The following is a 26,710-nucleotide window of genomic DNA, read 5'->3' as shown; positions in this document are numbered from 1 at the left end:
CAGCTGGAGGGAAACAAGTATCTTTATCCCCCTTATGCAGAAGGAGAAATTTGGTGACATGAGTTGTTGAAGGTCACAAAGTGAGTCAGCAGCAGAGGCAGGGTTGGAAGTCCACAACCATGCTCAGTCCACAAAAGTGGACAATTACCTCATTTCTATAAATCCAGCATTAGGGAGCTGCCTGTGGCAGACCTGTTGCACAGATGGATTTGTTAATATTCCTGAATATTTCAAGAACAAAGTCTTCACAAGATAAAAATAAACTCCTCACCCAGAGCACCACACACCCATATCTATGCGTGAGTTAAGTAATTTTAAATATTATCTCAAACACTTACTTGCAGTATACAAAATCATGGTTATGAGTATTTTAAGTTCACTTGATGAATAATGTGGTTTTTTTCCCCGTTTGAAACAACAGCCCAACACTGTGGCATTTAATTTCAAAAGGGGGCACTATACAAAAATGAGGGGGTTAGTTAAACAAAAGTTAAAAGATACAATGACTAAAGTGAAATCACTGCAAGTTACATGGGCCTTTTTTAAAGACACCATAATAGAGGCCCAACTTCAATGTATACCCCAAATTAAGAAACACAGTAAAAGAACTAAAAAAGAGCCACCATGGCTTAACAACCATGTAAAAGAAGCAGTGAGAGATAAAAAGACTTCCTTTAAAAAGTGGAAGTCAAATCCTAGTGAGGCAAATAGAAAGGAGCACAAACACAGCCAACTTAAGTGCAAGAGTGTAATAAGAAAAGCCAAAAAGGAGTTTGAAGAACAGCTAGCCAAAAACTCCAAAGGTAATAACAAAATGTTTTTTTAAGTACATCAGAAGCAGGAAGCCTGCTAAACAACCAGTGGGGGCCCCTTGATGATCGAAATACAAAAGGAGCACTTAAAGACGATAAAGTCATTGCGGAGAAACTAAATGGATTCTTTGCTTCAGTCTTCATGGCTGAGGATGTTAGGGAGATTCCCAAACCTGAGCTGGCTTTCGTAGGTGACAAATCTGAGGAACTGTCACAGATTGAAGTGTCACTAGAGGAGGTTTTGGAATTAATTGATAAACTCAACATTAACAAGTCACCGAGACCAGATGGCATTCACCCAAGAGTTCTGAAAGAACTCAAATGTGAAATTGCGGAACTATTAACTAAGGTTTGTAACCTGTCCTTTAAATCGGCTTTGGTACCCAATGACTGGAAGTTAGCTAATGTAACGCCAATATTTAAAAAGGGCTCTAGAGGTGATCCCAGCAATTACAGACCGGTAAGTCTAACGTCGGTACCGGGCAAATTAGTCGAAACAATAGTTAAAAATAAAATTGTCAGACACATAGAAAAACAAACTGTTGAGCAATAGTCAACATGGTTTCTGTAAAGGGAAATCGTGTCTTACTAATCTATTAGAGTTCTTTGAAGGGGTCAACAAACATGTGGACAAGGGGGATCCAGTGGACATAGTGTACTTAGATTTCCAGAAAGCCTTTGACAAGGTCCCTCACCAAAGGCTCTTATGTAAATTAAGCTGTCATGGGATAAAAGGGAAGATCCTTTCATGGACTGAGAACTGGTTAAATGGCAGGGAACAAAGGGTAGGAATAAATAGTAAATTCTCAGAATGGAGAGGGGTAACTAGTGGTGTTCCCCAAGGGTCAGTCCTAGGACCAGTCCGATTCAATTTATTCATAAATGATCTGGAGAAAGGGGTAAACAGTGAGGTGGCAAACTTTGCAGATGATACTAAACTACTCAAGATAGTTAAGACCAAAGCAGATTGTGAAGAACTTGAAAAAGATCTCACAAAACTAAGTGATTGGGCAACAAAATGGCAAATGAAATTTAATGTGGATAAATGTAAAGTAATGCACATTGGAAAAAATAACCCCAACTATACATACAATATGATGGGGGCTAATTTAGCTACAACGAGTCAGGAAAAAGATCTTGGCGTCATCGTGGATAGTTCTCTGAAGATGTCCACGCAGTGTGCAGAGGCAGTCAAAAAAGCAAACAGGATGTTAGGAATCATTAAAAAGGGGATAGAGAATAAGACTGAGAATATATTATTGCCCTTATATAAATCCATGGTATGCCCACATCTCGAATACTATGTACAGATGTGGTCTCCTCACCTCAAAAAAAAAAGATATTCTAGCACTAGAAAAGGTTCAGAAAAGGGCAACTAAAATGATTAGGGGTTTAGAGAGGGTCCCATATGAGGAAAGATTAAAGAGGCTAGGACTCTTCAGCTTGGAAAAGAGGAGACTAAGAGGGGATATGATAGAGGTATATAAAATCATGAGTGATGTTGAGAAAGTGGATAAGGAAAAGTTATTTACTTATTCCCATAATACAAGAACTAGGGGTCACTAAATGAAATTAATAGGCAGCAGGTTTAAAACAAATAAAAGGAAGTTCTTCTTCACGCAGCACACAGTCAACTTGTGGAGCTCCTTACCTGAGGAGGTTGTGAAGGCTAGGACTATAACAATGTTTAAAAGGGAACTGGATAAATTCATGGTGGCTAAGTCCATAAATGGCTATTAGCCAGGATGGGTAAAGAATGGTGTCCCTAGCCTCTGTTCGCCAGAGGATGGAGATGGATGGCAGGAGAGAGATCTCTTGATCATTGCCTGTTAGGTTCACTCCCTCTGGGGTACCTGGCATTGGCCACTGTCAGTAGACAGGATACTGGGCAGAATGGACCTTTCGTCTGACCTGGTGCAGCCGTTCTTATGTTCTTAGAGTAAAACACCTACAGCTGGGCCATGTCAGCTGACCTCCATTTGCAGGGCTCAGTCTGCAAGGTTATAGAGTCCCAGTGTAAATGTTCATTTACAGCCCCACAGCTTCAGTCAGCTGACATGGGCCAGCTGTGGGTGTTTTACTCCATCACAGACAGGCATGCACACAGGGTGTGCCGATGTGCCCAGGCACACCCTAATGCCGGTGGGCTGGATCCGGCCCCTGAGGGCTTTGGATCTGGCCCATGGGATTTGCCCCCCATTGTGCCGCAGGCCCCGCACTGCTCTCAGAATTAGCCAGCACCGCACCATGTCCCTGGAGCAGAGGGCTCCATGCATTGCTCCAGGCACCACTCCCCGCAGCTCCCATTGGCTGGGAACAGGGAACTGTGGCCAATGGGAGCTTTGGGGGAGGTACCTAGAAGCATGGCAAGGACACCACGTGGAGCCCTGTGCACCCCAACCCCTGCCCATACCTTGCACCCCAACTCCCTGCCTGCACCCCAACCCCCTGCTCTGAGCCCCCAATGCACTCTACACTCCTCCTGCACCCCAACCCCCTGCCGCACCCCACGCCCCCTTCCCTGAGCCCCCTCATACACTCCACACCCCTTCTCTGCCCCAATCCCTTGCCCTGAGCCCCTTCCTGCACACTGCACCCCCTCCCACACCCTGAACTCCATCCTCCACCCTAACCTTTATTTTTAAAAAGCAAACATCATAAATAAAATTCCCTGGATGCACACCCTAATGAAGTGTGCTGTGCACACTATGATTACAGACATAACAATCTACTTGATTTAGGTTAAGTAATGCAAACCCACAGCAGACAGAAGAGCCACTGCAATGCAGGCAAGAGGAACAGCTAATGTGTTTGATAACTTTGACACAAGTGCCACAATATCCAGCTTGAGTGTAACAAGTACACCTTCAGTAGAACTAGGAATGAACCTAGATTGACTAGTTTAAGAATTTAAGTATAATGTGGTAATAAAAGTAGCTTCACAGCTGTGCTTACCCAGAGTGGAATGCTTTCCCTGACTAGTTTTATCCATACTAATCAAAGCAGCATACCGCCTTTCTATATAGTCTTTAACTGGACAATATTGCACTTACCCCTCCTTGACTGTTAGCCCCCAAAGGAAAGCTATGCCTGTTACCACATGGTAATATTTAGCATAGTGTAATTTGGAAGATCTACAGAAGGGTAGCATCTGAACATGGGGAATGACCTATGACAAATTTGCAGAATGTTATAGTACCATAGCTACAAGAGAGGCCGTTAACACAAGAAGCCTGAATTGATGCAATATTGGAAGGGTAAACGTATTAGGAACAGCAGAGTGTCAGGGTCTTACTGAGACCATTAATACCAACATAGTATTTCACATGGCAGGCCAACTAGTAATTAGTTACTGGATCTCATGGGACTGATTCTTTCCATGAGTCCGTGTGTGCTTGTATGGTGGCTGATGTGCATTCTTAAAGACTGAATATTGGAACTTGTAGCAGCTCTTGACGAGGCTATTAGCAAGGACAACTGCTAGAGGTACATCTTCTAGAATTTGTCTTAACAGTTTGCTATCACAGATGATTACAATTTAAGGAATCTAATAGCTTTAAGGGCTAGTTTGTTGCTTCCTATGGTAATTATATACATAACTGTTACAAGCATCTTCAGTATGTGTAGCTTCTAGCTGTATTTAGAGTGGATGTTCTGCAAGTCCAGTTCTCAAGAAATGTGCCCAAATATGAAATTTAGGAATTGTAAATGTGCCTTTGAGGGTGCCTTAACAGATGGGACAAACTGCAATTTCAGTTGAGACTTATGAATCTCATTGTTTTAGAGAAAGGAAGCTTGTAAGCATTCTAGGCATGAGACATTAAGCCAGTTTATTCAATGCAGGATAGGAAATTGTAAATGCACCCCACACTTACATTTAAGAGAAATGCAAGTTAAGTGATCAAGATGTAAATCTTGACAGTTTGTGCTGCTTTAACTCACATTTTAGAAGCCCATACAATTAGCAGTGCATCAACCTGTGTAGCTGTACTTACAAGGACATAGTTTCAGTATGCTTACAGGGCAATGGTTATACATATTAGCACTGTAATGCAAAAATCTGTATGCCAGCCTTAAAGCTACCTAATTATCTGATTAAAATAATTAGTTTAGTTTAAAGAGCTCACTGCACCAGATCCTATGGTACTGAAAAAAACCAAGTTATTTATTTACATTTATACAGAGTCAAACAGCTACAATTTAACTGGGAATTTGAGTACCAAGAGGGTGAACACTTGTGAACAGTATTGAGGACATAAAAGAAACTCAAGTCACAGCAAATTCATTCAGAAGGTGCAACATTGTTGTTTACTAAAGACAAAAAAGTCTTGATCCATGCAGGGTTATCTACCACTTGGTACAAAAAGACTCCATGCTTCTATATATACCTTTTCTTCATTTTGGATATCTGTGTAGGGGACAGAAGTTCCTTCCACAATTCCCAGGCATTAGACCTCTTTCTATTCACCACATTAAAAAGACTCCGCTCATATTTACAATTGTCACATCATTATCTTACAAGTAAAAGATCTGCAAGTGTGCCAAAGGACAAAGGTTAGATTCATGTTTGTCCACTAAAGTGAACTTCTCATCTACTTAATTTAAGATCATGAAGCCATCTTTAGAATTGGACAGGAGAACATTTGGTGTGAAAAGGTGCAACTGATACTGAAGTGAGACGGCTTGTTAGTGCTTTGAGTTTGTACACATGCCATCTTCCTCATATTCACCCATCAGCTGCAACACATAAGATCCAGTGTAGAGAAGAAACTGCCCAGTTATTTGTGCCACATGGGACACAAACCGAAGCATTCTCCTAGAAGAGAAAAAAATTAACAATGTCATTTCTAAAAGAAAGTCTTAGAATGCTGCATCATGTTTCAGCACACATAGGCCTCTTTTAGGATGAGTCACATATTTATAAGACTCTCACATTCCATCCACTTCTAGCCATTGTTTGGCAACAAAATGTTACACCAGGGCCTGATTCTGCAGCCACTACATAAGCAACTCCCACTGAGTGGGAAGGAAGCTGTTTGCATGTAGCAGAGTTAGGGCCTGCAAGAAAAATTTTAGTTATGCAGACAAAGCAGTTATTGGAGTTTCAGCAGAACATTCCAGATACCCTTACTGGGATTGCCATGTTTCCATTAATGACTTCAGGTAATCAGGAAGTCAATTTGAGCCCTGCAGCATTAATCCATTTTACCTATTAGTACAGTACAAGGTGGGAAGTAAGGAGGAATGCCAGCTACAGAACTACCACTGACATGTCTATTAAAGTCCTGACCAGGTCTTATACTTGAGCACTCACATTGGCTTGTTTGGCTGCAGTGAACTTACATATGTAATACTAATGGAGCTGAGAATCTTCAAGCTTTGTCCTCCCAATTAATGAGTATTACTTATTACTGCTTACATTCCAGAGTGAATTACTGGCTTGAAACATGCAGCTTTAGGCAGGCTCCAAGACCCATAAAACTAAGGCAATGTGAGCACTAAGGTATTATCAAGGCCCACAGGTTTTGGTGCAAGTTCCAGGGGGTAGAGAGAGGATAAAGCTGAACACTTAGCATTCGTGATCTCTTGGTACATACACCATACATCAGCCTCCAGTCACTCCTTAGTGATTTTCTAAGAATGAGAAAACCAGGCCATCTAGACCAGGAACTACACTGAGTTCAGCTTTCTGTACCAGCTCAGTATATTTACAATTCTGCTTTTGTTCTCTAAACCCAAATCAATCTTCTAGACTCAAGTACCTGGAAGTTACCTGAACTCACAGCTACAAGCTAAATATACTAGGAAGCAGAGAACAAGGAAAAGGGAACAAAGTATAGTAATAATCAGAGGGCTAGTCTGAAACTCAGCTACGGCTCTATGAATGAGATCCTCCCCCCACACAATTCCTTAGAAGATAGGAACTAGGCCAACATCTCCCTTCCTCCAAGTAAAGCCTCACATCTCTTGTCTGCCTAGCTTTCCCAGCCCTGAGTAAGGCCCAATGCAAGTCTGATCTACTAGTACTGCCCACTTCTAGGATTACAGTTTAATGCAGAAGGCAGATCCTCTTCTCCTACACTCCTCCCCCATTGCCTATAGGAAGTTCATTGTTCTCTCAACAGGAAGACTTTAAAAAACAAAAACAAAACCCAGAGTCAGCAATTCACTCTACAGAAGTTGAATAAAGCTCTCTCAGGAACTTGGCAGTGCTTTAAAGACAATCCCTTTTCCCTGATATCCAAGGCACCTATTTGATATAGCTTCAGTATGTTCTTTTCAATTAGTCTGCTGGGGCTGGCCAAGTGACTTTATGGAACCAGGTGCAGCCTTCTTCGGCCTCCATGCAGCTGAGTCTTACAACAGCTGCAATGTGAGAGACAACTGGCCGTGGGTGCCAGTGGCATTTTTAGCTGTGGAGGAGATTGTTATTTGTTGATCTGGACATTTGATCCTTTCTTTGATAAGACAATAAGAAACAGAAAATTCATCAAGTTTGATGGCATGTAAGGGGATCCCTGCCTGCCAAGTGAACATTCACAGTACGAGACTTCAGAATCAATAGAACACATTTTTCAAGGGACTATCTTGAGATTCCAGTGCAGAGTTTGTCTTCAGCTTGCAGCCACTTGGGATAGGTTCTTGCTTACCTTCCCTGCAGCTAGCTCTTTGCAGAAGCCTTACTTGCTTGTACTGGCCCTAGAATGATCTTATTATAATATAGCTATGCTTGTAGTGGGACTCCAGATACCTCAGCTGTCTGCCTGCTGCTTTTTGCACTTCCTGTATCAGCTTCTCTGAGCAGCTGCAGCATGCTAGCAAAAGTTTGGAGGAACTGTCACTTAAAATTCCCTCTTTAACAATGCAAGTTCCATTGTTAGAGTCCAAACCCATAACTGTTAATTGAATTAAAGCCTGGCACAAGACATTAGTCCCCACTTCTCAGAAGGGGACAGTGTTTATTTCTGTTAAACAAAGTTCTGCACTCAGTTACCCATCCAGCCCCACTGAAATCAGTGCTGGGCAAGGGTATAATACATGGCATAACTGGACCCTCCTTTAAATCCAAGGCTTAGAATCCAGACATTAAGGGATAGACTACAGTCTATGCCAATTTTAGGCCAGTGTCTTTAGTCTCAAGTTACATAGGATTTGAGGGGTCAGAACTTTGTCAGACAGGTGCAGAAAGGTGTGCTGTTTGCAATTTAGTATTTTAGATCTTTCATCGGAGTCAGTAGGCCATTGTCTTTTGAAGTCCTCACTTAAGTGATATAGAATATCTTCAGGTTCATGTAGTTTCAACCTATAATGAATAGGCCTTCTACACTCTGACTGGCAGAGCAGGTAGAATATTTGCTTCCATTTTCAACCAGGGAGTGTCAATATATGCTATTTAAAAGTATCTGCATTTCAGTATTTGAAGGGATACAGAGCAGTTGGGGCTAAGTGTATCAGGCAGAGGCAGTTCACTTGGGAACCAAGACATCCCACAATCTTATTCAGATATGTGAAATCCACCTAAAGATAGTAAAAAGTTCACTTTACATCCCCATTTCTCTATTTTCTCCATGCCCATCAGAAGGGGAAACTGATCCTGTTATACAGAATGTGGGAAAAGCCTAAAGGTTACTGTTATTCAGTCCTTCATTTCACTACACTGAAGTAGTTTTCATTTCAACTAAAGGAACTTGGCATCTTTCCCAACAAGTCAGCCTTCAACCACCAGGTAATGTACATAGACTGGTTTTGCTTATTACAAATGGAAGTATTATATCTTACTCTTGTGATAAGGTTCTAATTTAAAATTTCTGCCACAGAACTTTAGCTTTTAGATGCATTAAAAAGTCACATTGTAATAGCCAGTTTTTGTTCTCACACACACCGCCCCCCCAATGGGCAGGAAACAGTCTAAAATGCCTTTGACTCTACTAGTTAATGCTGACATGGGTAACCAGTTAGCATCTTCATTGCAGGATCATTTAAAGCTCATGCTCCTTTGAGACTTGTTTTGGTTTATATCTACTTTATTCCCCCCACTGACTAATAGGAATGCATACTTACCGCAGCACAGTCTTGGCTCCCATACATTTGATGTCATATGACACAGAGTAGATTTCATAGAAAGTAGCTCTAATGTTTAGACAGCCAATAAAGTCCTTTGGATTCAGCTTGTACAAGTCCAGAGTAATGTTGGCTACCCCCATTTTCTTAGTCTGCTGTACAGTGAGGATATAATTTTCTCCCTAATTAAAAGAGACATTTGGTTTTATACTATATCCAGTAGAGGTGACAGCACAGAGAATATACCTTAATGACCCTAGATAATGCAGCTATTCTTTAGAGGTATCAAATGTTATTCCAATCTACATTATTGGTGTAGGATATGAATTCAAGTAGTGGTAACAAGGTATTTGCTACGAACTTGCAGCTTTCATCATGACTTCATTTAAGGCATGATTAGGTCTGTTAGAGAACTCTCCAAGGTAACTAATCCTTCATATAGTAATGGATACTCCCTTCAAGATGTCATTTTTGCATGTGTAAAATATTACTTTTCTTTAGTCAGACTTGTCCCAAGATGACCCGAGACTCCTTGAACTATTAGGGCCAAATTCCATCAGGATTACAACACTAGTGACATGTTACAAGTTATTTAGCAAGCCAGCTGCATTGGCACAATGACACCAGTTAGGACATGAACCACCACTTAAGAGATTGCTTTAAGTGGGCTGCTGCAGCAAACAGGCCAGTAATATTTTAAAGTAATCAGGAGTCCAGATGCCCAATGTTTGCCTTCAAAGGGGAGTTTGCCCAGCTGCCTGGGCCTGGGCATGGCACCTGGGAATTGTGTGGTTGGTGATTTGTGGACCCAGTCCTTATGACTAGGATTTGAAGTAACCCCCAAGTAATCTAATAAATCACTGGAAGGAACCACTATGATGGGACTCAGAATAGTCACAGAACAGCACTAAGTTGTACTTAAACTTAAAGGAGAGAAGAACAAGCACCTTCAACTGCTAAATCCTGACCTCCTCCCAGGTTATCTACCAAGTGACAGTGAAAAGCTGCTTATGCCCCCTCCTTAAGATATTGTCACCAGAAGTGTCTGGAGCAGTCCAGTGCTGGAGGGAGACACCTAGTGGATATATCTTGTATCTTACTCAATGAGAAATTTTACTCTAATTAGTGCTTTTGGAATGCTTTGTACATCACTTATCACTATTTTTAAAAAAGGAAGACTGCTTGGAGCAGCTTTGCAATTTTATCTAGTAAACAATGTACAAGAAAGGCTAAGATACAAATTACTAGGGCACTTGCCCTCACTGATGTTTACACTAGACTGCTCTGCATTTGTTTTTGCTTTGACAGTCCATAGTAAATGCTTAGGGTTTGGCTCCCTTTCACAAGGATGAATTTTATACACTCGGAACGATGTTTTACAAGTACTCTTTCAGCACGCTCATTACCTAGCTCCCATACCCTTTTTGTAGCTTTTTAAGTTGGAGGATGCTGGCAGATGATGACTGAGCCATGTTCCTCATTTGAGTTATTTTGCAACTATACATAGACCAATGTGGAGTCTGAATCATTGAAATATAGGGCCAGAAGTGACCTCAAGAACTCAAGTCCAACTTGCTGTGCTGGAGGCAGGACCAAGTAAACCAGACCATTCCTGACAAGGGTTTGTCCAACCTTTCCATAAAAACCTCCAGTGATGAGGGTTCCACAACTTTCCTTGAAAACCTATTACAGAGCTTAATTACCCTTATAGATATTAGAAAACCCTTTCTAGCTTAGATTGCCCTTGCTGCAGATTATGGAAGGTAGAACAAGTAGTAATGAGCTTAGACAGAAAAAAATTGATCCCCCATCCTCTTTATAAACAGCCTTGAACATATCTGAAGACTTATCAGGTTCCTCCTCAGTCTTTTTTCCTCCTCCCCCGTACCCCCACAGTAAATATACCCAGTTTTTAGCCTTTCCTCACAAGTCAGGTTTTCAAAAAGAAAAAACCACACACCCTATTTTTATTGCTCTCCTCTGGACTCTCCAATTCATACACTCTTCCTAGAGATGTGGGGCATCTATTAATTTATGCATTTGGTCTACCTGGCTAACATCAAAAGGATGGTGAGCTCTAGGTAGATGAGCCTGTATAGGCAATTTCAAAATTTTTGTTTTATGCTATGTGATGTTCCTTCTGTTCAGAAACACGACCTGGTTTTGAAAAGGCTATCTGGTCACTGCCCAGTCCCTGCAGTTCTGCTCCTTGGAAGTGGTGTCTGCAACCCAAGGCTACTGAGGCAATCATGCATACACAGGAGCCTGCAACCTAGGTCCTAGTCTAAGAGTTGACAACTTAAGGCGTGTCCATAGGCGCCGACTTATAAATCCCAGCCGCGGCTGGGATTTAAAGGGCTCTGGGCTGCCTGCAAACGCGGGGAGCCCAGAGCCTTTAAATCCCAGCCGCGGCCGGGAATCAGAGGGCTCTGGGCTCCCCGCCGCGACGGGCAGCCCAGAGCCTTTTAAATCCCAGCCGCGGCCGGGAATCAGAGGGCTCTGGGCTGCCTGCTGCGGCGGGGAGCCCAGAGCCCTCTGATTCCCGGCCGCGGCTGGGATTTTAAAAGCTCTGTGCTCCCCGCGGGTGCAGGCAGCCCAGAGCCCTTTAAATCCCAGCCGCGGCTGAGATTTAAAGGGTTCTGGGTTCCCCGCCGCAGCGGGCAGCCCAGAGCCCTCTGATTCCCGCCGCTGGGATTTAAAAGGCTCTGGGCTCCCTGCGGTTGCAGGCAGCCCAGAGTCCTCTGACTCCCAGCCGGGGCTGGGATTCAAAGGGCTCTGGGATCCCCGCGGCTGCCAGCAGCCCAGAGCCCTTTAAATCCCAGCCTCTGTCCGCTGATTGCCCCCTCCCCAGACCCCTGCCCCAACTGCCCCCCAGAACCTCCACCCCCTATCTAAGCCCCACTGGTCCTTGTTCCCCAATTACCCCCTCCCGAGACCCCTGCCCCTAACTGCCCCTTGGGACCTCAGCCCCTATCTAAGCCTCCCTTCTCCTTGTCCCCAACTGCCCCCTCCTGAGACCCCACCCAACTTCCCCCCGCAGGACCGCACCCCTACCTGTCCCCTGATAAACCTCTTAGACTCCCATGCCTATCCAATTGCTGCCTGTCCCCTGACTGCCCCTTCGAACCTCTGCCCCATCCAACTCCCCCTGCTCCTTGTCCCTTGACTGCCCCCGGAACTCCCTACCTCTTCTCCAACCCCCAAACCGCTTACTGTGCCACTCAGACCAGCGTATCTGGCTCCATGCAGCTCCAGACAGTTGCTGCCATGCTCCCCCATGGAGCCCACAGCCCTCTTCAGGATGCTGTGATGCTTTGGAACATCTCCATACAAAGCCAGTCAGGACTCTCTCTCAGCTACTGTAGGGCAAGAAGCTTACACCTTCCTGGTCTGACCTCGGAGCATTCAGCATGCCCTTCATGCACTTTCCAAAGTGAGTCTGCCCAGGAACAGAAGGTTTATTAGATGACGGGAACACAGTTTAAACAGAGCTTGTTGGTACAGAAAACAGAACCCCTCTGTCAGGTCCATCTTGGGGGGTGGGGAGCCCAGAACCAAGTTCTGGGTCTCTCCCAATTTCCCCAGCCAGCTCCAAACTGACACTCCCTCCTCTGGCCTCTGTGTCTCTTCTGGACAAGGAGGCCACCTGATCTCTTTGTCCCCAACACCTTCAGTTGGCATCTTGCAGGGGAAACTGAGGCACCCACACAGTATTCAGAGAAAATATTAAGAACATTCCCACTTCATCACAACAGATGCAACAAAATATAATACCGTATATTGAAGTAGGCAAGTGCTGCTTCTGACTTTCCACTTTTAATTGACCCTTGTAATCTTGTGGCGCTGACGCGTTGTAGCTTCATTTTATATCGGCTTACAGGGCGGGAGCGGGGGGGCACCACCATTTTGGGCCCCACCAAAAATTATACAAACCTGCCGCCTATGGGCGTGTCATCCATGGGCATTCAGAGGAGACAGTGGTACTGCTAACCTGTGTCACTTGACAAGCACAAGCAATTAGTTTTTCTAGAGAGTTGTCATTTAACAGAAGGGCCATTAGAGAAATGACCTAGTCTCTTATTTGCATTATGGAGATAAGATCTCGACTATTCCTCACATGTGACTGAAGGACCACCCCCAATTTGCAGCCCAAGGGAAGGTGGGTCAAAAAACAAAACAAAACCACATCCCCTAAAACCACTAGGTGAACCAGGCACATTCATCTTAAAATGCTCTTATGCCAATAAAAAAAGTCTAGACTTGTGTTTTTCTATTTCATAATTATGTTTTGATGGCACACTTTAGCCCTTTCCTAAGATTCTGCAAGTGGAATAATGCAGAAATTTGTTTCTAAGTTAGTTACCTCCACTGAGTATCCACTGTGCTCAGAATATGGAGTTTTACACTATTTCAGATTATGCTATAATTGTGCCTTGGCTTTTACTTTAAGACGAACTGAAGAGAAAAAGTCATGCTTTTAAAAAAAATAAAGTCTGTTTTGCTTGATGTAAAAAAATGTTGGTGTTTAGTTCTCTAATCAAAGAGGACTAGTCAGATTTCTAGACTGTAGGAGACAGAACTGAGCCAAAAAAAAAGGGATTTTTTGGTCCTTGTAGATGCTTGTTACATTTTTAATTCCAATTTATGCTAGGTTTTTGTAAGAGGTTTCCTGCCAGTTCAGCGAAGGTCAGAACTCCCTATTTCTAATACTCTGGAAAGACTATGCATTCTTAGCATAGTAAACTGGTTTTGGTTTTGATACCCAGCCTTCTTTGAAGGCAATTTTCCTCCCATTCCTCCCCCACTCCCACCCCTTGCCCCACTACTAGCTGCCATAATTCTCCTTAAGCCAAAGATGATCTCCAAAAGTTATAAAAAGAGCTGTTAACACTTTACTTGTGTCCACTTCTGTCCTTTTTCTAGAAGAATGAAGTGCGTATTATCTCCCAAGGATTGAAAGAACTCTTCAGTATCCACAACTGTGCCATCTTCCTCCAAAACTAGAGTAATCAGTCCAGCAGTAATCAGCAAAGCATCTAGGGCCTACAATAAAAAAAAATAGTAGATCTAATTCAGAATGCTATCTGCTTTGTTAATTCCTTCTGTCTAGTCAACATTTAACTACTCATTTAACTACAGAAAACTACCCATTTGCAGAGTAGTTTAACACCAAATGAAGGTACTGATTTGCTTCTTTTTTACCTATAAAGCTCAGTTCCAATTTCCACACCAAGGAAGAGTTGTGACCTCTAATAGGAGACCACATGGTCCTGTACTCTGCAGAGTAGTTACTCTTCTTCCCCCATCCCCTAATAAAGTTGCTGTGAAAGTGCACAGAACTTCCAGAGTATCTGGATCTCATGGTAATATGAGCAGGCTTTGATAATGTATTTTAAAAAGGAGGAATCCAACTACAGGTCATTAAGTATAGCTCCACGAGCAGTCTAGTTGAGTCTTTCAGAGCAAGACTCCATCATTTTAGTTTAGTTTTGAGACAGTATTTCCAGTATATCCTTCTGTTGAAGGACTAGGCTATGTTTCAATGAAGTTTCATCCTGAATTTGACATTAAATATCCCACATACCATGGCTTTTTAGAGATGTATTTCTTAGACTCCAATTCACCAGATTTCAGAGCCTCAAAAACAAGAGCCTACATTTCAGTCATTTGACTTAGCCCAGGGTAAAGTAACTTTTGTTCTCAGAGTTGAGACCAGAAGGCCTAGGTATTATGTTCTTACTGACAAGTCTCAATCAAGTGTTTGATTTACCTTGCTAATAAGCTCCTGCAGACTGCTTGCAACAACTCCTTTCCGACTGCTGCGGTCATGATTTGATACACGGAAGGGTCGGGCTGCAGGTGTGAGAGGAGGGAACAGGGTCTGTCTCGTCACTGACCCCACAGATGTTCCCATGGATACCAGAGATCTAAAAAACAGTTTCATTTTAATTAAAAACAAAAACATTGAGATTAGTCATTGTGATGTATGCATTCACTATATAATGCTCATATGTAGTTCTCACAGGCCAGTTGAGACCAGACTAGTTTAAGAAGTTCAGGGATCAAAGTTGTTTCAATAAAACTGGAATATTTGCTTTCTTCTTGGCAAGATAAGGTTTCTCAGTTTTAGACCTGTATAGATGTTTGGGACCAACTTGGCCAGGTCACCACTGGTCACAGTCCTGCTTACAGCAACTTTGACATTCTTTAATAGGATATTGCAGCATTTCTCAAACTGGGGTCTGTGGACCCCTGGGGGTCTCCAAGTGTACCCTAAGGGATCTGCAGGTCCTGCTGATCAACTCCTCCCCTTCCCTGCACACTAAAAGTCTGGCAGAGCAGCAGGGCAAAGGCAGGCTTCCTACCTGCCCCAACTCCGTGCCACTCCCGGAAGTGGATGGCACATCCCTGATGCCCTGGGGGGTCTCCTCGCTTAGAGCAGCTACCTTTCCAATTTAGTGTACTTCAGCTCCATTGTTTATCTTACAGATAAGGAAGCTGATCTTTCATTTGGCTGATGCATTTGAATGCCTCCTAATAGCTGTATGAAAGAAAATTCATTATATAAGACAAGCCAGTTTTATTCTAGTAAATTGTAATGGATACATGGCTGTGGGTCCCATCAACACAGTGCCTCTGCATCCACCTGCTGTGAGGGAGGGATTCATCTGGATAATTTCCATTATTACATGAGCAAAGCACTGGGAGTTTACATGCCTGTTGCAAGTGGCAAGCTAGCTAGCAGTAGCTATTTTAAGATATGAGCTATTACTTCTCTGCAGCATTGGCTTTGTCAAGATTTGAAAGTCTGCTAGTGATGCACCAAGTTAGATGCTTCAGGTAGCCTAGTCATTGGAATTACTATTTTGAATACTAGTGTTCAATTTGATGCAATTATTCGGCTGAAGTTAGATTTATTTGCTTGAAATTGGATTTTGTATAGTGGGTATGATAAAAATCTTCCCTCAACCCATTTAATTCAGCTGAGGATGCATGGACTAAGTTTGTCAGTCTGAAAGTCAGAGATTGCTAGTTTTGACTATCAAGTTGTTTTGGTTCTAGCTCCTGGTAAGTGTCTGTCACAGGTTTAATTCTGACCAGACATATCCTTCACTGTGTACGGCTTTGTTCTTCATAATCAGCAACATATTCTTAGTTTGACATTCACTTAATTCAAGAAGTATTCTTTTGATTAATATTTATTCCATGTGTAGTTGAAGCCATTGCTTTCTGATTGTTTTTCCCTCTAAAGAGCAAATTCAGCACGAGGTACTAAGCATCACTGATAATGATGCACAGATACAGTGCAAAATGCAATATTGTACATTTCCCTGCCATATCAGTGTGTACTTCAACCCTGATTTGAAGTTATCCCTGGGGCGAATGGGCATTTTTCTTGCCCAGTTACTGATTTCTGCCAAGAATTACAGTACAGTTAAGTTTGTGATGTAGGTATTTGCTCTTGATCTTATGCCTAGTGACAAATGTGTTACACAGCCCCCAAGTGATCAGTTTTTACCTTTTGAATGCTCGCAATATGGACTAGATTTGGATCAGTAGCATACAACTAAGAAGTTTCATATCCCATCAAGCTTAAGGCCCCATAGTAAGGAGCTGTCTGAAAAAGTTGCAGACAACGGAATCATACATCACATTTATATAAAAAAAGTTACTTTGTCAGTACAGTACTAGAGTCTATCATAATCAAAAGGGCTCTACAAGCCCAGGTGGAACAGCTGGGGGTTGAGGATATTAAGTGTTGCAGTTTACTTTCTAACTACTAAGCTGAATTACATCTTGTGAAGTCTTCTGCCTGCACAAATTCCCTTCCTGGCAAAATAAGACAAAGCATAAGAAAAAAAGCACAAAGCCACAGCATACATTATGTATCAATAAGAGTTACTGACAGGACAAGGAAGCATCATGTGGGCTTTAGGTTTAGGATTTAGAGCCAAGTAAGAGCTTTGGTTCAGGTTAAACAGCTCAAGAGCTGAGTTTACATGATTTCTGCCATCTTGTGCTGCTATTTGTCCAATTTTGGCACCCAAATCCTCCAGTAATATCAAAATGTAATGCCCAGTTTTGGATCCAACATGTAAACAAAGCCATAGGATCACAGTAAGATCCAAGATTCTAATTCGAATGGCTTTTCTTGCTGATTTGAATGGGTTCAGAATTGAAAGTTCTCTCATACTCTTTAGTACTACCAGTTAGTCACTGTTTCCATCTATGATACCTGCCAACATTTATAGCAAGACTGTCATTGTAATATTTAACCTGAAACTGTTTCTGCCTGTTCAGGTAGCTGAGAACTCTGGGCTCCCAAGTGGTAGAGCAAACAGGATTCTCTTAGTGATAGGAGCCATCAGTGACCGCTTGCCTTTTTACCTATTTGGACAGCAGATCCAATTCTTACATGTCCATAGTGACTGCAGCCAAAGACTTTTAGATATACTAATCCAGATTCTTGGAACCCAGTCTGGCTGCTTTATAGTGTAGCAATTAGAAAGCAGCCTTTGAAACAGACAAGCAGATGCCTGATGTGCAAGGGACTCCTCGGGTGACTTGGTGTCACTGCAAGACTTGGTACCCCACAATCTACTGTAGAAAGAAAAACTGAAGGCCAAGGAAGGAATAGTGCAGCAACAACAAGAAATGCTAATTACATTTAATAACTTCATGAGTAAGTTAAACAGGCCCACAACTGTTTTATTATTAAACTGCAAGGGGTATGTTTTAGGGAGGCAGTGAGGGTACAGGTATTTTACCCAGTTTAGGCAGCAATACCAGTTCCAGGGCATGGAAGAGTTTTCTACAAAGGTACACAACCATCATCCTCAAACTTTAGTAATCTGCCAGACTTGGTGTTAGAGCCACATTAGAAGTTCTTCATTTTTGAACTAGGAACTTGCACATAGTATTCCAAACACTTGTTTTTAGAATGGAGACATGTAGGATCCATGAATTCAGCTACTTTTCAGTGGGTGGTATTTTACAATGAACCCTGTGCACACTGTTGGCTGCAAAGCTTGAGACATCTTGCAGACAATATACAGGGTGTCATGCAGGGTTGCCTAGGTGACGTGGTGCAACAGCCTGCTGTCATACTCAGGAGTCACAAGTTGCACAACATCAATCTATTGCTTGTCTGTGACCTTTAGAGTGAATTGACTAAAAGGGCTACCCTTCGCATCAAGGGAGTGAATCAGCTAAAAGTGATGCAGTTAGTGTTTCAGGGAGGATGTGCTATTAGCATTTCCCCAGACTATGCATTTTAAGAGTTTTACCTTTCACAGAACTTTAGAGAAAGAATTACTGGAATGGCTAATTTAGATTCATTAGAATGTACAAGATGAAGACAGGAACTAAACAAATTTAAGACTGTTCCATAGTGAGAACTGTCTTTTTAGACATACTGAATAGCTGCCTGCAACATGAATAGACTTAAGTCTAAAATCAAATCTTAAATTTAATGGCTGACCCATGAGCCTTACACTCTTGGCACGACATCTGGTAGTTTAGTACAATGGCTTTTCAACTGGGTCCCCAGAAAAAAGTTTAAGAAAATTGTTGATGCCCATGACCCAGTGGAGCTGGGGGTGAGGGGCTTGGGGTGTGGGAGGGGCTCAGGGCTGGGGCAGAGGGTTGGGGTGCAGGGGTGAGGGCTGCAGGGTGGAGCCAGAAATGAGGGGTTCAGGGTGTGGGAGGGGGATCTGGGCTCAGGGTGCAGGCTCTGGGCTGGAGCCAGGGATGAGGGGTTTGGGTTGCAGGAAGGGGTTCCGGGTTTGGGAGGCTCAGTACTAGGGCAGGTGGTTGGGGTTCAGGCACAGATTTACTTCCAGTGGCTCCTGGTCATCAGCACAGCCAGGGTGCACCGCAAACCGCTCTGCACCCTGGAAGTGGCCAGCAGCAGATCTGGCTCCTAGGCGGAGGCACGCAAGGGCTCCGTGCAACTCCCACTCACAGGCACCACCCCAGTTCGCATTGGCCAGTGCGGAGCTGGTGCTTGGAGCAGCACATGGAGCTCCGTGATCCCCCCCTTAGGAGCTGGACCTGCTGCTGGCCACTTCCAGGGCACAGCACAGTGTCAGAAAAGGTAGGCACATGCCTGCATTAGCTGGGCAGCACCACCAATGGACTTAACATCTCGGTTGGCGGTGCTGACCAGAGCAAGGCAACCCAGTGCCTGACATGCCATGACCCAGTACTAGGTCATGACCCACAGATTGAAAAACACTGGTTTAGTATCTACTGTGGTGCAGTAGATGTACCATTTGCTAGTTTTACGGCCAGAACATTGTACATATGATTTAGTGTCCTGTATTTAATTAAAGCAAAGTAACTTGTTTACTTGCTACTATAAGATCTCAATCATCAAGATGGGAACTAAGAATTGAATCAAACTCCAGAATGCCAAGTTTTATAATCAAGCCAGTTGGAGTTTTTCACCTTCATGCTACAGAACACAAGATCAATCACAATTTTGTCTAGTCTTTAAGATTATCTTCTTGTTTTGTTTCAGTCTCAATTTTCAAACATTTAAGATTTAACAGCAGTGTATACAGCTACTCCTGAAGCCAGGGAGCTAACTGTACTCTTGCTGTAGCACCAATACTCTGAGAGGAATGGCTATCGTCTAAAAATATAGTCTGACCACTGTTGAGACACTTGACCCAAATCTTTGTTCTTTAAAAAAAGTGGATGAAAGGAGACACTAGGAAAAGTTTCCTTTTCAGTACAACGAACGTGCAACTATGTTGCGATTCCTTTTCATACGGAAGCGGCTAATCCACGACCATCTCTTCTGGCTCATTCAAACTACGAGTGGTTCAGAGGAAGCAAGAAGAGGCCAAGTTGGGATGCACGGGGTTTTCAGCAGGTGAAGTCATCACTACGAGGCACTGCAGCTTTTATTTTAAGCCAGAAGGTGCGGGCGTTAGGTTTCTTCCAAGGATGCCTGGCAACATCTGCGAGTTACATTTTCAACAGCAGCTATCGAAAGGCTCCGAGTGAGCCGGAGAGCCCTGGCTGCGGGATGCCCCGGAGGGCGAAGCGGATTGCTCGGCGGCCCGCGGGCTGAGCCGCGGCAGCACCGTATGGGCGGGGAGGCTAGAAGCCCCCCCGCCGCGTTTGGATCCAGCCTCGGATCCCCGCTGCGCCTTGCTAGGCTCGGGCCGGTGCACCCCCGGGGCCACGCGTTCACTCACCGCACCAGGGCGCCGGCGTAGTCCCGAGCGCTCTCCATGCTGCGCTGCGCCGCGCCGTGCCGTGCCGTGCCGAGCCGTGCCGTGCCGAGCCGAGCCGAGCCGTGCCAACAACCACCGGTCTGGGAACCGCCCGCGGCCGCCGCTACTTATCTCGGCAGCTGGCCCCGCCCCTGCCCGAGCTAACCCCGCCCACTCCTGGGAAGCCACGCCCACTACCCTCTCCCCCTCTCCCATGCTCAGCCGCGCCCACTCCTAGTGCCCGCCTGGCGGGGGTGCGGAGCTGCTGGGGTTTGCGTGAGGGATGGGGCCGCAGTGGGGGTCAGAGGGGGGAGGGGTAATGGGGGGGCTGAGGAGAAGGCTTAAGGTAGGGGGGAGGGTCAGAGAGTGAGTTTTGGGGTGGGGGAGGGAAGATGAGCGGGAAAGGTGGAGAAAGGACCAGAGGAAGAAGTGGGTGGGGTTGACTGGAGGGGCAGGGACCAAACAGGGCCGTCCGGCGGATGGGGGGGGGGGCAAATGGGGCAATTTGGCCCGGACCCCACAGGGGCCCCCATGAGAATATAGTATTCTATAGTTTTGCAACTTTTTTATGGAAGAGGCCCCCAAAATTGTTTTGCCCCAGGCCCCCTGAATCCTCTGGGCGGCCCTGGGACCAAATCAAAACACTTATTGGCAGGCTGCCCAGTGCTTCTATATCGTGATGCCAACTTTTCCCAACCTAGCGCTAAAAATGTCCTACATCTGGTGAAAAATTCCCAGATAAAGTTTTTTACAGTGCTTCTGTATCCTGGGAAATTTCCCCAAATCTGGGAATTTGTGAGTAAAATGCTTCAACTTGGGAAATTGGGAATTTTCATTCAAACATTTTACTCAAAAAATCCCAGTTTTGGGGAAATTTCCCAGGATATAGAAGCACTGGCTGCAGCCCCCTGGCTGTTGCGAGAGTGCAAACGACACGGGCAGTTTCTCAGAGCAGGTGGCTGGATGCTCCAGGAATCCCTTTTACTTATCTTCATAATAATTAATGAATAAATGGGGCTTGGTCCCCTCTGCCTATGTATCCCTGGTGACCGTTTCTGATTCCCTGGTAACCAGTGTGATGGTCTCTTTACTGTCACTTTATTTTCCCTGCTTTGGTTTTGCACAATTTTTCCTCACTACTTTTTAATAGAAAGCTTTCTATTGGTTTTGTTAGTGTTTATCTTTATATATTTGTGCTTACATACATTCTGATGGGATTATAGAGGTTTTCTGGTGGGTATAGGTTGAGATGGCCATAATCTGATCAATAGAGCAGTGGTGTGACTACTATGGCATGACTCCCCTGCAGCTGGTGTGTTCATTTACCTCTGAGCAAAGTGGGTATAAAACGAATAGCACATTAAAATGGCGGTGTTTGCCCAGGTGTAAACTGAGTATAAAAGCTTCCAAGACACTGTAGAATCAGGACCCAAGTCAGTTATGGCAGCTGTTGCCCTCTACAGATCTAAAAGCAAATCTGCCTAAAGAGCTCTCTCTTTTATTTTTGCTAAGGATACACAAAAGTGGTTATAGAGGGGTCAGGTATCATGAACTAGGGAGAGAGAATATAGAGCATATGAAAAAGGAGCAGGAAGGATGGTAAAAAGTGGTAGATTGACAATACTGGAAAATAAAGTCCTCTTTTTCCAGCAGATCAGACATATCAGAGGTACCAGTGAACTTCTTAACTGGTGAAATCACAAGGCAAAAGTGTATCTTAAGACAATTATGTTTTAACCCTTGTCCACCATGTGTTGTAACGTGATTTCTTCTTGCCTGTGTGAATAGGAAAAGCATAAAATAACTATGTTAAGGAACCACGTTTTAGCCTAGCTACCTATCTGCGATAAAATAGTTCCCTAACATGATTTCTTTAAGCCACACAGGCAAGAATAAAACATTATAATATATTGGGGCCACCACCATTTTCCTCAGATATGTTTAGTTAGTTATTTTGGTAGCGTAGATGGAGCATTAGTGGCTGATATGTAGTGACAGGGAAAATTGAACAGGCAATTCATCTGGAAAAAGAAAAAAGTTCCTTTCAAATATGCTTTTGCCTGATGATTTCACCTATAAAAGACTTGCATAAAAACTCTATACATGAGGTAGGCCCATTGTTGGTGCAACAAATCACAAGGATCATTGTAGAAATCAAAGTGGCAATCACCTTGTGGAAGCAGGCTGCCTTGAATAGATACCTGTTAGTTGGGATTAAGATGTTCACACTGGCTGGGTGCTGTTGTGTTGGGGTGGGTTGGGCGTGACAATACATGATCTGTTGCACAGGTGTGTATTATCAATGTGGCCAATGTGACAGAGATTGCTGAGGGTTTAATAAATTGAGGTGCCTGAACTGTGTAGGATTATTGATAGAACATATGTGCTCGTTCTATGTTCACATCACCTCCTCAGTAAGATGAATTACAGTAACAGAAAGGAGAACTACACAATGGTGATACAAGCCTTAGTTTATCATTGTGGCAAATTTTTGAACATTTGTATGGCATGGCCAGGAAAAGCACATGAATGTCTGAAGCATCAAGCAAAGATGAGATGTTCAATATACAGTGCAGTGAGGAGGCAGGAGCACCTGAAACACCTTATGAACAATCTGGTTCTTGCATTGGAGGCTGTTTCTTATTTTAGCACAGTGTGCAATTGGTTCTTGCCAGGGCCGGCTCTAGGTTTTTTGCCACTCCAAGCAAAAAAATTTTTGGCTGCCCCCGGTCCCAGGCCTGGGCTCCTCGCCACACCCCCCTGCTGCTCCAGCCCTGGGCTCCCCCCGCCACCTCCTGCCACCCCAGCTCTGGGCTCTCCCTCCCTCCCCCCACTTGCACCCTCCTTCCGCCGCAGCCCTGGGTCACTGGTAACTCGCTCCAAGGGCAGGTCATTCAGCAGGAATTTTAGGATGTGCACAGAACACAGACAGGATTGGTTCCCATATGGTTACAGAACTGCAGTAAAGTGGAACAATTTTCAGCTTGTGTGATTGGAGGATATCTGGATGCATATTATAAGACTGTCCTCCATAAATGAGGAAAAGTTGAGGTGCCTTTATTATTCTTTTGTTCCACTCTTTCTTTCTATGGGGAATTTGCCAATGCAATATCACTGTCTTCCTTTTAAACAAACAAACAAACAAACAAATGGCAATGGCTATTGAAAATAGCAATTCCAGTCCTAATAACCACTAGGAAGCATTTCTTGCTCAATTTTATCCTACTTTTTCTACAGCAAGTTACAGTGGATCAGTATTTTTGATTTGGGAGAAATGAAGTAACAGCTGCTCAAACTGAGCTTGAGCACTCCTGAGTTTTGAGGTGTTCAAATCTGGAAGGCAGGTGCTGGGCGGGAGGGGGCTGTGGCTCCGCGGGGTAGCACGGCAGCATGTATGCAGCAGTGTATCTGGCGCTGTGTGTAGCCAGACATGCTGGTCTGAGTGGCACAGTAAGGGGGCTGGGGGGTTGGAGAAGGGGTAGGGGGTTCTGGGGGGGCAGTCAAGGGATAGGGTGCAGGGGGGGTTGGATGGGGCAGAGGTTCTGGGGGGCAGTCAGGGGCAGGGAGAAGGGGGGGTTAGATGGGTCAGGGATTCGGGGGGGGGCAGTCAGGGGACAGGCTGCAGTTGGATAGGCATGGGAGTCCCAGGGGTTTGTCAGGGGACAGGTAGTGGGTGGGGTCCTAGGGTGGAAGTTGGGGGGGGTCTCAGGAGGGGGAAGTTGGGGACAAGGAGAAGGGAGGCTTAGATGGGGGTGGGGTCCCAAGGGGCAGGGGTCCCGGGAGGGGGCAATCAGGGGACAAGGACCAGCGGCACTTACATAGGGGGTGGGGTCCTGGGGGGCAGAGGTCCTGGGAGGGGGTGATCAGGGGATAGGGAGCAGGGGGGGTTGGATAGGTTGGGGTTTCTGTGGGGGGCAGTCGGAGAGAATCGATGGTGGCAGGGTGGCTACCCTCCCTCCCCATGGAGTGTCCTATTTTTTGAATGTTAAAATATGGTATCCCTACCCTTCACAGTGCAGCTCTCCATTCACAGCACGCTGCCGCATGAGGTCTCACCTCTCTCCCTCCCCCTTCCTTTCCTGTCGGTAGTGGCCAAGGGAATGCTGGGAAATGTAGTTCTTTCCCTGCTCCATTCCCTGCTCCAGGACTGGCTCTATAGGCAGGGAGCTAACCAAGGAACTACAGCTCCCAGGGCCCCCTGTTGGTTCTCAGCTCCCATGCTGGATCCGTGCCGCCACTGCAAATGGGCTTCCCCAAGCACGTGCTTGCTTTGCTGGTGTCTAGAGCTGCCCCTGGTTCTTGCTATGTTGGTAATGGTTGCTCATCTGTTAAATAATGTAGTAATTAAATTATCCCATTCATTTAATTTGTATGGTGAGGGATTTTATGGTGTCTGGATCCAAGGATGCATTGACGTGGCAATAATTATTATCAACTGCAGCTATAAAGTTCCTTTACATAGTCTAAAAATGGTGAACTTTATACACTTGCTGTTTATATGCATTTCTTTTTCTCATGGTTTATTAATTATTTGTACTAGCTATAGTAAGTGAGTTTATGGAGGAGTGATTTGTTGTATTGATATGAAAGAGCAGTCTGACTGATGTAGTGATTATACACAGACATTTTTTTTCAGAGTCTGCTTTATTATACAAACACAAAGTGAAGACCAGCTACAACATTAAGTCAGTGTAACAGATTTACAAAAAACAAGGGTCATAAGTATTTCATTTCAAAGAATCATAGAATCATAGAAGATTAGGGTTGGAAGAGACCTCAGGAGGTCATTAGTCCAACCCCCTGCTCAAAGCAGCACCAACCCCAACTAAATCATCCCAGCCAAGGCTTTGTCAATTTGGGCCTTAAAAACCTCCAAGGATGGAGATTCCACCACGTCCCTAGGTAACCCATTCCAGTGCTTCACCATCCTCCTAGTGAAATAGTTTTTCCTAATATCCAACCTACACCTCCTCCACTGCAACTTGAGATCATTGCTCCTTGTTCTGTCATCTGCCACCACTTTGCACAGCCTAACTCCATCCTATTTATCTTTTTCCCTTTTCATGTGAAGAGGTGGGATGGCTTAGAGCAGATGTAGGGAGCTGGAGAGTAGCGTGCAGTCATATAATAAGTACTATTGTCTTGAGTGACAGTGTTGTATTGAGCAGATGGTATCTGTGCAGGGACAAGTTGCAGAACAGATGTGTTGTCTTTTCTTTTTGCTTGAGGAAAGCCTAATTCAAATTGTTATATGGTTACCTGTGGATTACTGAGAGCATTTTTGTATGTTGACATATGCCATGTTGCAGATGTGATAGAGGGATGAATGAGTATGCCAAATATTTAATGTAGGCAAATTTGTCTGGAATATTTACATAGAAACTAGAAAGGAAACTGTTTTGAATCCCACATACTTAAACAATACTTTACAATACCTGGCAGCTTAATTTCTGTCAACCTTTGGACATGTGAGTGGTATCAGGATTCCTCCTTGCCTCACCCAAGTATGATCTTTCAGAGCTGTGTGTGCCTCTGCAAAATATCTTGGAACAGATTCTGCCCTGATTTAAGCCTGTGCAATTCTGCTGAAATCCATTTCATTTTCTTATGTGTAGATTGGAAATTAATTTAAAAGTACCATCTTGATGGACCAGAGAGACCAGCCCTTAGCTCCGGTGAAGTATCCGTCCTATAGTGAAGTTCTCTAAAAGAAATTACTTCATGAGAAGAGGTCATGTGATGTTTAAAATGTATTTCAAAAACATCCAGACATTATTGAGGGGCACAGATTACATATATGAAAAAATAATGTGCATTTTTAGTGCATTGGGATTGTTCCAAGACAGGTTCAAATTTATATCAGTCATTGTTAAGTGAGGTATTAAATACAAAAGCTGAAATCCTGCCTTTATTTACACCTTCCGCAACTCTGTTGAAGTTAATGGGTGGCATGGGATGTTCATTGGCAGGAGCTGACCCTGAATGCTGAAAGCTGATTTGTTAAGTTTAGGGGTGAATTATGTCATTAGTAATTACAAGCAGAATTTTGGCTATGGGCTTTATTATTGTAGGTAATGCATCATATAATTAACTTCTGTTTATTATGACTGGAGCCAAGTCTGATGTGCTTAGTCTGAGCTGAAACAATGCCTTGTTTGAAATTGCAAAAGTTGTGAATTAATTTTTTTAAAAGCGCAGATTGAGTATATTTGCATTTTCTAAAAAGGCTGATTGTAAATCACTTTTTTACTAATAATTTTGTTTTTGATTGTAACAATATATTTGGAAAAGCAACAAAGAGTCTTGTGGCACCTTATAGACTAACAGACGTTTTGGAGCATGAGCTTTCGTGGGTGAATACCCACTTCGTCGGATGCATGTAGTGGAAATTTCCAGGGGCAGTATTTGGAAGTACTCCAAACAACAAGGAAACAAAGAATTCTTTCATGAGATGGAAATAAGATTCCAACAGCCCCCTTTTTTTTTAATTTAACAAACATCCGCTTTTTCCTTACAGGTCTCTTTTTACATTTTAGCTTGTTTCATGTTTGTCGCTATGTTTCTTGATCACTTCTGTGGGTGATGCTCCTATAATAGTAATTGATTTACGGG

The 26,710-nt window shown here is 43.9% G+C and overlaps 1 protein-coding gene across 1 annotated transcript; it reads right to left on the bottom strand.

The window, feature by feature from the left end:
• Positions 1–4,079: 4,079 nt before the first annotated feature.
• On the bottom strand, positions 4,080–20,156 carry CIDEA (cell death inducing DFFA like effector a). The gene is made up of 5 exons (XM_045003146.1): positions 20,081–20,156; positions 14,644–14,800; positions 13,770–13,916; positions 8,874–9,055; positions 4,080–5,628 (listed from the first exon to the last, which is right to left on the bottom strand). Exons 1-5 carry the CDS (start codon positions 20,116–20,118, stop codon positions 5,499–5,501), a joined length of 654 nt encoding a protein of 217 aa, XP_044859081.1. The 5' UTR covers positions 20,119–20,156; the 3' UTR covers positions 4,080–5,498.
• Between the last annotated feature and the right edge of the window lie 6,554 nt (positions 20,157–26,710).

This window comes from Mauremys mutica, chromosome 2, assembly GCF_020497125.1.
Source record: "Mauremys mutica isolate MM-2020 ecotype Southern chromosome 2, ASM2049712v1, whole genome shotgun sequence".
Lineage (NCBI taxonomy): Eukaryota > Metazoa > Chordata > Testudines > Geoemydidae > Mauremys > Mauremys mutica.
Note: the sequence above shows the minus strand (reverse complement) of the source record. Positions and strands in the feature narration are given on the sequence as shown.